Raw genomic sequence first — 14,401 nt, forward strand, 5'->3', positions numbered from 1 at the left:
ATCAAGGAAGACTAAGAGCAGGAGGATTAATTTCACTAGCAGTCCTGTTTGTAGGCAGCTGCTGTTCATTAGGTAATAAAGCGATGACTGTAAGTCCTAAGGAGTGCTTTCTAGCTATGATTTAATGGTTTTAACCCTTTGTTATGGTAAAGTTAAAGAGACTAAAACAATAGTGGCAAACCCTTCTCACAGTATATAAAAGAAGTCTTATGCTTGGCGTTTCTGAATTTATCAGAATTCATTTTAACCAGTTTCATCCATTGTAAATTTATTTCAGAAATAAAAATTTCCTTTGATTAAATTGGCATTAAATGTTCAGGCTGTAACAGTTTCACTAAATACAGAACCAGTAACTAGCTGTTAGGGCCTTACTTTTCGCATAATAAAATGCTGATGGCTTTACCATGTTGGAGACACACCAGACCCAATTAAGAGTTTATTGACTGGGGAAGTGGATCTTCTAATTGGGAATCTTGAAGAATGAGCTTCTTGAATATCTGTAAGCCAATTTCAGAAAGTTCAACTGCCAGGAGAATTGATAAGGTTTCTTGATTATGTCTCCATCGCTTTGATTTTAAAAAGTGATGGCTGGATGACAACTCTCAGATGCTTCTTGGGTTCTAAGCACTCGTGCCTGTACACGCCGTGCCTCAGCATTACCGCTTATAATCTTTCCCCTTAACTCCATTTTTTATGGGCTTTCAATAAAGAACATTTTTACCTCTGACCTTTTTATGCTGAAGGTTTTAAGCTGTGATGTTCATGGTGACTTGGCGAGTGTCAGCCACCGTGGGATGAATCCCTGTGTATCCCAGCCCCCAGCGGGCACTAATGCCCAGGAGGACTCGGCTGACAACAGAGATATCAGGCTCTTTCTCTCTGGTTGTTACGTTTTGGGGACATGATTTGACAGGTGGTATATCCATATCCCTGTAATAATGAGCCGTGTATAATGAGGCTCCTATTGTTTCCCTTTCTGTTCCTCTTTGCTCTTAATGAGACTCTGAAGCTTTCACTGGGGCCCTAATCAAATCAGAGAGGACCAGCATTTTCCAGCGCTGACACACCTCATTACCATGGGAGAATATGTCCTGTGTTTATTGCTAGAAGACCACTGTGGGTTCTGTCAGCTTTATACCGCCGTCATTTTTTGCTTCTTTAATCCATTAATGACTGTTGACCAGTTAGTCTTATTTAAAAATAGTTTTATATGTTTATATCTGGCCTTTGTACTACAGATTGGTTTTGATTTGCTTTTGTGAAATGAAAGGGCTTTGAGTACCACCGTTTCCACTTGGCTGGTTATATTTTTATTCAGGATTTCAGTTCCTGGGGAGACTAAACGCTGGCATGCTCCTGCACTCTTCTGGAAAAAAACTTTCCCTAGTTGGTGAAAGTTTCCGTTTTGAAATACCTGTGAAGTAGTCATCATTTCAGGGGCTTCAGAATATATCGTCAAAAGCAAAAGCAAAAGCCCTGTGTTGAATTCCCTGTTTCAGGCACCAAACCTGATGGTGAAAGCTGCCAAAAGGGCACTGACCAAACCTCTGAAACCCTCTTGAGAGGGTGGGTTTCAGGACTTCTTCACATGGTTTGGAGGAAGGCCTGCCTGTCAGAGAGGTCACATAGCATTGGCATTGCTGTCTCGTCCTTCACCTTTCCCACCCCCAACCCCAGTCCTGTAACGTTGGCCGTGCCTGTCTTGTTTCAGGAATCCTGAAGTTTCACGAGCACTACCTGGGTGACAACACAATGGAAAACGCCGGTGACTTCCAGGCCGGCAGCAGTGCAAACCTCCCAATAGCCACCAGCTCGGCCCTGGAGCAGCACATCGCCAGTGTGCGGGAGGCGCTGGGCGTGGAGTCTTACTACTCGAGGCAAGTAGTACACCAGCCATAGATACAACCTCAGGAGTTCTTTGTTTTGTGTTTGTAAATATCCTATTTGAGATCTTTTGGAATTCACACTTTTGTGCTTAGTCTATTCACAGTTGCCGCAGCAGGAAAAGATGTGTGTCTCTGGAGTACAAACCCTTTGTTGCTGTGTTTGTTCTTTTTGGTAGTGTCCTTTCAGACAGGGAAGGGCCTCGTTGGAGATGCCCATTTCTAAGGAGGGTTTGTGGAATGTTTAAACATAATTGGGACTTTGAATTTAACATACCAGCTAATTAAAACCGAGACGAGTTTTTGGTTATAAGCAGATTCATGATGAGTTTGTGCTATAGCTGAACGCCTGTTTGAGAGAGTAACTTAGCACCAGTGACAGGGTCTGTGAATGGATCTCTCTGTTGGGGGGCTGAGGTGAAGGAAATTGAATCCCAATATCAGGAATAGGGAAGAGAATGGCTTTTTGCAAAGACTGGAAAAGTTATATACTTATGGAAACACTTGGTCATGATTGACTATTTTATATATGGAAAATAGTTTACAGGCGAAATCAAAAGAAGAGGGTGCCTTAGAGCTGGTGGTAGTGAGATTCCCCGGCGTTTCAGTTCTCCATCCTGCGATGGACAAGTGTTGAGAAGGTCCGTGTGCCACAGAATCTGCTGTGTTAGCTGGCGTCAGGTCCCTAGGATTCCTGCTTGTCTCTTGAATGATTTCATTTGTAATCATGAAATCCTAAGACATTGCTGTGATTTCTTTAGAGATGCTTATCCCAGGCCCCTGGGTGTGTGGTGGTCATTGCCAGCAGCTGGACTGAGTTTTGAGATGCTTATGAAGTTGAGGAGAAGTGCTTAGATGAAAAATAATCATTGGCTAGTGTAATGTCAAGACTGGAAGTAACCGTAGTGGTCATCTTGTCCAATTCCTTCATTAACATAAGCCAGCACTGCATCGGGCTTGCTGACAGCTGAATTAGTGTCAGGGCCAGGATCCAAACAATCTAGATCTCACCCAGACTCCCAGGCCCCTGCTCATTTTGTTTCTAATTATCAAAATTAATATCATATTTTGAGAAAATAGCTGAAGCATGTAAGAATGTCATCGCTAGCTTCTGCTTGTATGAAATCTAAACAGGCGTCAGCCACACACACATTGTTGTCTTATTTCTTTTTTGACTGCGGTGCATCCTGAAATATCCCCATTAACCCTGGGTAATGGTGTGGTGATTACAGGTGCTTGACAGTGTTGAAATCTCCAGGACTTGGAAGCAAGGCTACTCCCTGAGATTTAATTGACCATAAAATAGGTCAGGCCAGGGGGTGTACAAAGCTGCTTTCACAGACAGAAAGGCACTTAGGCCAGTCTGATTACATTGTAACCTGACCAAAGGTAGTGCATGTCCAAAGCGAGTGTTCAGGTGGTTGGCCAGCAGTGGAAACACACACAGAAAAGGAGAGCAAGCAGGGCAATGCCCATTCTGACACGTCAAAGGGAAAGAGAATCTTGGCTAAGGGACTCGAAGTCCCATTGGAGGCTGTTCCCGTGGTGGACTTGCAGTCAGCACACTGTCTTATCCTCTATTCCCACCCACAAACCCAGGGTGTCCAAAAGATGCACGCACACTTTAACAGCTGGAGCATATTTTTAACACTGCCTCTATAAATATTCAAAGTGTGCATACATTCTTTGGGACACCCTATATTTGAGCGCCTACTATGAACTATGTATACTTGAGATTGGGAATAAAATGGTAAGATGAGCATGGCTCTGGCTCTCAGGGAACTGAAAGTTAATAAACAACAGAACATATAAAATCTTTTAACTGAAACTGTTGCAAGTGCTTAAATGAGAAGGCAGGGTGTAATGAAAATATGTAGCGGGAGCCTATTCAGGGAGGCTTCCTTGAGGAGGGGATATTCGAGCTGAGCTTGGGAGGAGGACCCGGTAAAACTAGATGAAGGCATCCCAGGCCGTGCGTGCCAAGGCCTTCGGTAGCCCTCAGTGGAGACCTCGCAGGTTGTCTTATTGCCTTCCCTTGTCATTTGGTTTCCCATGTGAATCGACTTGCAGACAGAATGCACATCATCAATGGCATGCTGGTTGTGCAGCTCGGCTGGCGTGGTCAATGCGAGTGGGCTCCCAGGAGGCAAAGCCTCTGTGGGCGCATCAACAACAGCAGATTTGCAAACCTGTGAGGCCACAGTTAGAGCCTGAACTGAGAGGAGGCCATGAAGGGACCCCGGTGTGTGACACCTGCCATTTGAACCTTTGCACATGCAGAGGTAGTTTCTGTGTGCCGTCTGCACTTTTTTCGTTCTTCCTTGTTTTATTTTTTTAAAATATATTTTATTGATTTTTACAGAGAGGAAGGGAGAGGGATAGAGAGTTAGAAACAACGATGAGAGAGAAACATTGACCAGCTGCCTCCCGCACACTCCCCACTGGGGATGTGCCCGCAACCAAGGTACATGCCCTTGACCGGAATCGAACCTGGAACCTTTTCAGTCCGCAGGCCGAAGCTCTATCCACTGAGCCAAACCGGTTAGGGCTCTTCCTTGTTTTATAATCACCTGGTTTGGGTGTCTTCCCTCGTAGATGGCGATGCCATGGAAAGCAGGTGCTATGTCCTTCTCCTCTCTGAATTCTCACTAACACGGTTCCTGGACCAAAGTGAGATTCAGTACATTTGAAATGTAGTCACCAGAAGATGCGCTGGGAGCAGACGCTCTGTTCATTTTGGGCTAGTTTACCGATGCTCTTCTTCTAGTGGATGTAAAATACGCTGTACCCCTAGCAGTTGAATCTCCATGCCTTGGGGAGCACCAGCCTTCAATCACCCACAGCCTGGCCATGGTGTCCTTGTTATTCTAAAGACCGTGTTTGCTCTCCTTAATGGCATTTTACTGCTGAGAGGAAGTACAGTGTTACAAAGGAGTTTCTGAAGACGGATTTAGAATAAAAGAAGTGCTTTTATTAAGTGTTTAATAAGAAATTCCCTTCCCTTCCTCCCAGATCAAAAGAGGTGTAGATTGAAACCACTGTATAGAACACAAACCTCTCATAAGGGAGATGTTACGAATTTCAAAGCACATCTTCAGCTTTTAATTCTGATATTTAACCGCAGTCTTGCTGCTGCCTGGGTACCTGGGACAGTGCAGTAGCTATGGGGATGCTAAGCTGACTGGTTGGAACACTCAGAGGGCTGTGTTCAATAGGAGGTCAGATGGAAGGAGTGCTCTCAGGGGGTTTTAAATGACCTACAATTATAGAGTACCCTTACAATAGGGCAACTATTCCTTCATTGTAAGTGAGTACTAAATCTTAATTCCCTGTAACTCTTGTGTGTTTTCTTTTGGTGCTTTCTTTTTAAAAAAATATATTTTATTGATTTTTACAGAGAGGAAGGGAGAGGGATAGAGAGTTAGAAACATCAATGAGAGAGAAACATCGATCAGCTGCCTCCTGCACACCCCCCACTGGGGATGTGCCTGCAACCAAGGTACATGCCCTTGACCGGAATCGAACCTGGGATCCTTCAGTCCGTAGGCCGATGCTCTATCCACTGAGCCAAACCAGTTAGGGCTCTTTTGGTGCTTTTCTGGATTTCTAAATTTTCTACAGGGAAAGTTATTTTATATGCAAATGCATTTTCTTATTTCAAAACACTGATTAATTTAGATTGCACCAATTCGTAAATGCTGGTGATTCCAGTTGGTTCTAGACTGATAATAAGTGGCCATTCTTAACAAGTCTGACAATGCAAATTGTTGGAGGAGCTGTGGCTGGTGAGAGAGTACATTGGCATAACCACATCAGAAGACACTTTGGCATCACCTTCTAAGGCTGAATATTCACAGATCCTTTGGTCCAGGGATATACCTTAGGTATAACATCCACGAGAGGCTATTTTACATGAACAAGAATGTTCAGAGCTGCGCTGTAAACAATAGCAAAACTCTCACACATGCCCACATGCCACCAGTGAGAGAGTGCATGCGTATATGGTGGTGTAGTTCCCAAATGGAATATTAGACAGCGGTAGAGAGAGATGTGGCTACATCTTAGAAATACAATATCAAGTGAAAAAGTAGGTCCCCAAATACCTACAGCATGACATGCTTTGAACAGAGATAAAGTAACTAAAACAAAAGTATGTTTTTAGGAATACAGCTAGAGGCAATAAAACTTGTATAGAAAGGACAAGCAGGGAGTGATAGCCCTGGAATTCAGGGTTGGACTTGCCTTGGTCTGGGGAGGCAGGGGATGGATTTCATGGAAGTTAACCAATAATTAACAAATAATTTTGTATGTTATTCTCCAGCTTCTTTTTGGGTGGTGGTTTTATAAGCACTTACTGCATTATTGTTTAAAAATATATTTTTATTGATTTTAGAGAGAGGAAGGGAGAGAGAAACATCGATTGGCTACCTCCTGTGCATCTTCCACTGGGAACTGAGCCTGCAACCCGGGCATGTGCCTGGACCGAGAATCAAATTGTGGTTCATGGTCCAATGCTCAACCTCTGAGCCACCCCGGCCGGGCAGCACTTATTGCATTATTAAAAATTACTGAATAAATGAAAGCAGGCTGTGCATGGATCAATGATGAAAGGGTGTCATGAACCAAAGGTCACGAATAATCCAATTTCAAAGAGATTCTACCACCATCCCCCAAAAGAGGAAAAAAGCAGGGATTTTTTTTTAAACAAATGAATTACACAAGCAAGGTTGCAAGTAGGATATATTTAATCAATGTAAATGGACAATTGATAGGCTGATTTAAATTATTTATATTTGTCCTTCTGAGCAAGTACCCAAGCACCGGTCATTGCTGCATCGTTGGCTTATTTGAAGTGACAGTAGGTCTTTGAACATTTAAAACCATCTTTCTGACATTTTCTAATTCTGACTTTTTGCTAATCAAGGTTGACCTTCCAATTAATCCCAAGTAATTAGGTTTTACTTTACAAATAAAATATTTTTCAGAATTCTTAATGTAAAAGTAGGTATAATACTTTGGGGCATTTATTTTGTCCCTTAAAACAAAGGGTTTTCCGTTTCATTCTAAATCAGGGTAGTGCCCGTTTGAAAATATTTCATGAGCATGTAGTCAGTCTGTGCCAGAGCTGGCACTGAGCCCGGAGATATGTGCATGAATAATAGCTGGAATTCTTGGCCTCACAGTAGCTCACACTATGGAACAGTCAACAAATGTGTAAATTATTAATCGACCATGTGCAAAATGTTACTGTAAAGTTCTAAACAAAGAAGGCCATGCCTCGCTCTACCCACTTGGGGGCAAGTCAGTGGTTCCAGAGGCTTCTAGGGAGGTGAGCTTGGCCCTGAAGAATAAGGGGAGAAAGTCATTCTAGGCAGAGGAGCTCTTCCCTGGGCACAGGAAGGAGGGAAGGTAGGGCCCAAGGCCTTCAGCTAATGAATCGCAATTTCAAGAGGATGATGATCTGTCTATTCCTGCAAGAATGATCTTCTACATCAGTCATTCAGCTGCCGCCTTCTGAGGCTCACCTCTTTCTTACAAGATCTGAAGTCTTGGGGTGAGTTTGCCTGACTGAGTCTCTTATGTGCTGTCCTCTTGTGACATGACTGAGTGCCAAAAGGCAGGCTTTATCTATGGGCTGACTCACTCAGGCTCAGCTATCTGTTTGAGTGGGAAAAAAAGATGATGCCACATTAGGGATTAGAGCACTGAAGAGACGCAGCTGCAGAAATGAGTGGAACACACTGTGGACTCTGGTCTTAGGCCCCTGGTTCCCGAATTTGGATTCCTTCCAAGAGGCTGAGTACAAAATGAGCTCAGAAGGCTTTGGTAAGCTTCTTAGTGTAAATCAGCAGCTTAGCAAGAAGGATAAGTGGGGTTGGTCGTCTTGTATAACCTCTGAAATAGCCTCAATTGAATCCCGTTTATATTTCTCGTGAACTTTTTAAAAAGCAGAATCCTTGGACTTGTTAGATATGCGGTTTCCCATTTATACGTAGGAGGGATAACCTGGTGACCGGCAGCATCAGCCCTAAGATAAAAAGCAGATAGCGGTGCCCTGACCGGTTTGGCTCAGTGGATAGAGCCTCGGCCTGCAGACTGAAAGGTCCCAGGTTCGATTCCAGCCAAGGGCATGTACCTTGGTTGCGGGCACATCCCCAGTAGGAGGTGTGCAAGAGGCAGCTGATCAATGTTTCTAACTCTCTATCCCTCTCTCTTCCTCTCTGTGAAAAATCAATAAAATATATTTTTTTAAAAAAAAGCAGATAGCGGCCACGCAGGGAAACCGTTAGCGCCTATCATTCTGCGAGGGTGGAGCCTGGAACTTCGAAAGGCCTGGCTTCCCTGGGCCCCGGGGCTGACAGTTTGCACCTGCCACAGGGCAGGGGCTAGTTTGGTAGATGCCGTGAAGACCTGGCAGGGCACTCTTGGACACCAGACATTTCTTCTTTTCTGTCTTGTCCCAGATCCTTTGTTCATGGTCCCAAAGCTTGGAATGGCATTCCTGTTAGAACAAGGGTCGAGGGGGGGAAGGTGGGGCAAAGCCATTGACCACTCTGGACATTCAGTGCTTTCCTCTGAGTTTCACATCAACTGTTGGCTGGCTGGTGCCATAACCAATTTTGTACAAATTCTTTGAACTAATCAAATTTCAATATCCCTGACTTTGTATATCCTGCCCCTTGCTCCAGTGAAATTCCCTGGCCTTTCCCTTCCGATTGATTCTGTGCAGCTCCATCTAACAATCAATATTTAAGACATTTAATGTGTAACTCCTGGCTTGTCTTGCTTTAGGAAAATAAGCCCGAGACAGCTACCAAGTTCCTCTCGGAACGGGCTCACTAGGCCTTGCTTTTCAGCCGCTTGTGCTTTTTGCGTCAGAACAGTGGTGAGGAGGCTCTGGAGGGGCTGTCCTTCCAGGGGCACCTTTAACTGTGTCAGACCCACAGCGCACCGTACTAGTTGGGTTTTCCTCCAATAATGGCACGTGGCACCTCAACACTTCTGAGATTTGTAGCCACAAACATGCGTTTCTGGCTCCGCGTCTATAGGTGGCTGGGCTTCTGCTTGAGGCTGCCTGTGTGGCTTAGGTCCCTGTGCGTCATCTTCCTGTGACTGGCAGTGACCAAACAAGACTCTTCACATAGCAGAGGTCAGGGTCCCAAGAGCCCAGGCGAAACAGTCGGGCACATTGAAAGCCCTGCTCACCTCTCGTCCTTCACGTTCCGTTGGTTAAAGCGGTGGAACTGTCTCTACATTACTAGCTCCTAACATATCCAGCTGGTCATCAGCGGGGCTGGACAATATCGCTCTCTCAGGAGGGAATGTGCTGAACAGGGAGATAGTCTCCCTCCCCACCTGTAGCGTCCTGGAGAGAGATAAGGGGCTCTTCCTGCAGGCCTCATGCTCCCTGCCCGGCAGCATCTGCTGCCTGACCGTTTTCCTGCTTATCTCTCTCCGCTCAGCACAGCACAGTGTGGGTAAGTTCTGCAAGCACGCCTCCACCTCTCTCGATGCCTCTCATCTTCCTCTTGCTCCAAAACCCCGGGCATTGCCCCTCACTCACACTTGTTATTGGACTTTCCTTTGGAAAAATTTTAAAAAATCGTTATAGTTGAAAGTATTACATATGTCCCACTCTGCCTCCTGGTGTCAACCCTCTGTTCCAATAGGGGCCAGGTTTCCCCTTGCCATCTGCACACCATGCACATTCCCAGGAGTTTGCACTTGCTTTCTTCTGCCGGTGTGGGAGCCCCTGGGTTCTGTCCTGGGGCATTGCTCTTCCTCGGTGTCGTAAGTACACACTGGAGGCAGACACTGCTTGCACAGGTGGGTAGAAGCCAAGATGGGGAAGGCGTTAAGGAGACTGGATGAAGGGCGGATGCTGCTGTGGAGCTGACCCACCCATGCTTTTCTCCACTTCTTCCCCCAAAACAGGGTTTAGAAAGGTTTGGGCACACAGTACAGAGACTGATATACTTGCTGGCTAACTTTAAATCATACAGAGTATCCCAGTCCCAATGATGATGCCACTGGTCATGTCTTATCTCTATATTACCTGCTCTTAACAGTGCCTAGTAGCTAAGAGGCCCTCAATGAACGTTCACTGGATGCGTGGATGAGTGAAAGAGCAGAGTGCTGGGAGCTGGGAGGACGCCTTCTGAACAGTCAGCACAGCATCATGAATGTGTGGTCAGAGTGTCATCACCAAAGCATGACACGTGAGAACATGTGTTTCACAGTTATTACTCTAGCCTTTTTCTTCCCACCTCACCTCTGGGAAGTATCATGAAAGCACAATATTATCCTGGGAGCTCAAAGAGGTGGACTTATCCAGATCAGGTAGTTAATGCAGACCTTGCTTGAACTAACATCTACTTTATAAAATCTGACCCCTACGGAGGCTAGCACACGAAACTCTCCGTTTCCCAGTAACACATTAAATCCGCTAAGGCCTTAAAAATAACAAGATGTTCTTTGCTGCTTTTTGATATGCTTATGCTCATGCAGTGAGGAGTCGCTGCTAATGAGCAGGGAGAGGCAGAGTTGATTTAAGGATCCGTCACTTCAAAAAATACTGTCTGGTGGAGACAAAGTTATCATCGTAAACTTGTCCTTTTCTTTATTCCTGTGTGAACTGCGCGTCTCTCTGCTAATTAGAAACATCGGGAGATAACCATTTTCTGGCAGCCCACATGCAAGCTTCCTGCTTTTAGGAAAGACCGAGCACCTTCCCATCTCTCGAGTTGGCCCCCAGTTGTCCCGTGCTCAGTTCCCTGCCTGCCCAGCACCAGGCTTGCCACAGGCACATTGCTGAGAGGCGCAGCTCATTGCTTCCTCCCCTGCGGTCGCCCAGGTAGATCAAGCAACAGTGGGGCTTCCTCCTAAAACCGAGCTGGACTGACACACCCTGTCCATGAAAGGACATAGCAGTGAAATAATTTCAGCCCTTCCTGTAAGGTACTGTATACATTGATTAATTTAAACTGATGAGGCTGAAACTGGTTGTGTCACGTACTGATGTCATCTCAAGGCAGGAGCTAGCCTTTCTCCGGGAGATCAGATGGACCGAAGGACACATGACATTGGCTTCCTTTCCTTCAGCTCTCCACGCAAGCCACCTCTTCTTTTCAACTTGCTCCTTAATGATGCTTTGGGTGCCACACCCCTGTAGAGAACTTAGGAAACCTCCTGGGGTTGTTTAAAAAGAGCTCTTTGTTATGTCTGGGAAGTTTTGCTGCTGTGGGTTTCCATAGCTTTGTTCTATCTCGGCACCTGAGTGTTTCCTTCTTGGTTGTTCCTAATCACAGTATCATTTATTGTGTGGAGTTTATGTTGTGATGTCTGTCTAGACTAGAGGCCCAGTGAAGGTAGGGGTTGGTTCTGTCTGATTAACCATTAGTACAGAAGCTGGAATGTAGTTAGTGCACAGGGAATAGTCTCTTCCCCCCTTCCCATATAAACACTGTCTATTCATAATTATGTGAAAGCTGAAGCTAGGGAAGTTTCTGATCAATGCTAGAATTGGTCTGGCTATGTACAAGGCAAGAGCATTTTAAAAGAAAGACACAGAATAGCAAACTAGGATAACTCCAGACTGAAGTGAAAAAGAACCAGAGGATAGAGTGTGTGCGTGCAGACTTTCTTTCAGTCAAGCATGAGCTAATGCCTTATTGTATTTTTCTTCTTGTCTGCTTCCTCCTACTTTGGTTCAATGTTGAGTTTTAAGTCCTCGAGATAAAAGCTCAGCATAGTTTATAGTGAGTAAGGACTTAGGATTGTGGTGTGGAAATGGCTAAGTTTAAAAGAGATAGAGAATTATAGTTGGACGAAAGTTACAAGGAGGAAAAAAGATATTTGTCTAACTTGTCTTCGAAAATGAGCTAAACAGGCAATAGAATCCAGATTCTTTAAAATATGAGTTTTCCATGGTAGAGGGTTTCTCAGTAGATGGACACCTTTGAATTCATCTTTTTCTACTAAATAATATTAATAAACCAAGATGCATAAGATGCCTTGCTGGGTGCTCGGCTGTGCCAAGTTAATGGCTCGTGTTTTAACCCTGACTCCCAGATTGCTTGGAACCTCCCAGAGTGCTTCTTTTGGGACAAGGAAGAGAGAAATGGCCCTGTTGGCCATTTTGCATGTGTTAGACACAGGTGTGCACACTCACTAGACGTGTGTAATAGAGGAAGCTGAAACTCGGAGCCACCCAATGAGTTGTCAGGGATTCACAGCCAGTTAAAAGATGGGACTGAACTTCAAAGGTGGGCTTTGGAAAGGGCTTCTCACACACAGTGCCCGCGTGCCTCTCGGGGCTCCAGAATTGCTGCTTTCAAATGAACTTGTTTGAGGAGGAGAAAAAGACCAGACAGACAGAAAATGACTCATTCACTGCCTGTCCAGACTTCTGGTGTCCCTTTGGAAATTTAGTAGACTTCTCTCCTCCCCTTCTGGAAACTTCCGCTGAGTCTCCAAGTACTGGGTATTCTCTATTGGCCTCAGCCGTAAAATGGAGGAAAGAAAAATGTAGAAAAATACACAAGATGAAAAAGTAGAGAAACATTCTGTCACAGTGTAGTCTAACACATCATTTAAACAATCTGTATTTAGTGAACTCGAGAGCAAGGAGAATGGTTTCTCATTGAGAAATAAAATTCCTTTGGCTTGAAGAATATTTTCAAAAAATAAATTCTTCATTACCCTGGATAGTTCTTGAAATGAAAATAGTTCATATCAAGCCATATCATGAAAGATGTAATTCAGCAGTCCTTGAGAATTTACCTATTTTCCACTCAAACATTAAACTGATCATTTAATCTTACATACAATTCCCTGAACTCTCCCTAAATAATTGCTTTGGTGATTTTAGCTCAACCTTGAAACAGACTTGGATCTGTTGTATATTTGACTTCATTTGAAAGAAAGAAGCAGTTTTAAAGTACTAGAGACATCAGAGTTTTAAACCCTTCACCCACGGGGACTAGAAAAGAGGAAAAGAAAAGTGTGTGGAGCCCTGAATGGAATGAAGTATCAGCTCTAACAATAATAATACCGCCTGTTATATGTGTGGTACTTCAAATAACATCTACCAGGCGTCTCCGCATATAATGCCTTAGTTCATCTTTATAGTAGCCCTTTGAGATGAACATGACAACTGTTAAAATCCCTCTTTTTGAGACAAGGAAATTGAGCCTCAAAGACTGACCTGTCTATGATCACACAAGTAAAGAATAAAGTCAGAACTTGAACCCAGGCCTCTAGGCTCCAACCCACTGCTCTTTCTGAAAAGCCATTTGTCTCTCTTAAGAGGCAAGTATTTACTGTGGATAAGCTCTTGTTAGATTTGGCAAGCCTCATGCAAAATTTTTTATCATAATGGAGCTTTTCCTATGTTTGAGACATGTGGGTGTTGCCTGGAGTTTATAACAGTATTTATAGAATGGAATTTGAGCTACAACAGTGCCGTTCTGAATTATTTTCTGTGTATCACTAAACTTTCAGGTGAGGTAAATATAAAAAATATATGAATAAACTGGTCTACTTCTACATAGCTTGGGCATGTGGAATCCAGGAAAAATCTGTAGTTGTTTAAATCAAAATGGGATATGAAAAAGGTAGAAAAGAAGAAATAAAGAAGATGTCACTTAGTGTGATACAACTCTTAAAAGAACAGCTGTGAAGTGTTTGGAATGAATATAGTGTGGACAATTTTAGAAGTACTTTTCCAAGTAAGTTAGCCTTGTGTCTAAATAGAGTTTGAAATCTTTTATCTAGTCACTCTTTTATTCATTTATTTATTTAGCAGCTATTTGCTGAGTATCCCCAAAATGCCAGTCACTGTTCTGGACCCCAAAGTTTAGAGAATAGACACATTTCCTGTCGCTGCAGAGCTCACATGCCAGTAGGTTTGCGGGGTCAGGAATAGAGACTCTCAGAAGCACAGGTGTAAGATTAACAAAGGTCTGACATTCATTTATGCTGGATAACAACTTGACCTGCCCCCCAAACTCCCAAATCTTTATTCTCTTGCAGTTGGAATTTTCAGTATTTCATATTACAAGCGATATTGCAGTCTAATTGGTAAGAAAACTAATTATTGAGACATTCATCCATCCATCCATTCACTTATTTGTTCAGTTTGTTCAGCAAACATTTGCAAGTGTTCATACTGTGTGTCTGTCCCTCTACAGAGATGAAACCAATAGATTTCCTGTCGTAAGGAACTCTCGGTCTAATAGAGAAATGATAAGCAAATACCCCTAATCTGGTCCCTGCCACTTACTAGTTGCATGACCTTTGAACAAGCAATTTCATCTCATGGAGTTTTTGTAGCAATAAGATAATGCCTGGAGAGCAGGAGGATAGAGTTGGGCACGTAAGAAGCCTTCCTGTAGTTGCCACTACCAGTTATTGTGAGAGAAGTGGGAGGCACACAGAGGTCAGAGGGGCCTCTTGTACCTGGGGAGGGCTCAGTCAGGAGAGACTTCCTGTTGAGGTGCTGCTCGAGCTGCATGTGA

The 14,401-nt window shown here is 44.0% G+C and overlaps 1 protein-coding gene across 1 annotated transcript in view; it reads left to right on the forward strand.

Annotated features, from left to right (window-relative positions):
* The window catches only part of TTC28 (tetratricopeptide repeat domain 28), a 372,574-nt gene that overhangs the window by 303,205 nt on the left and 54,968 nt on the right, over nucleotides 1-14,401 (forward strand). The window contains 1 exon segment of the mRNA XM_023762971.1: nucleotides 1,712-1,877. Within this exon segment, the coding sequence (XP_023618739.1) occupies nucleotides 1,712-1,877 (166 nt within the window).

This window comes from Myotis lucifugus, unplaced genomic scaffold, assembly GCF_000147115.1.
Source record: "Myotis lucifugus unplaced genomic scaffold, Myoluc2.0 scaffold_269, whole genome shotgun sequence".
In the NCBI taxonomy this organism is placed as follows: Eukaryota; Metazoa; Chordata; class Mammalia; order Chiroptera; family Vespertilionidae; genus Myotis; species Myotis lucifugus.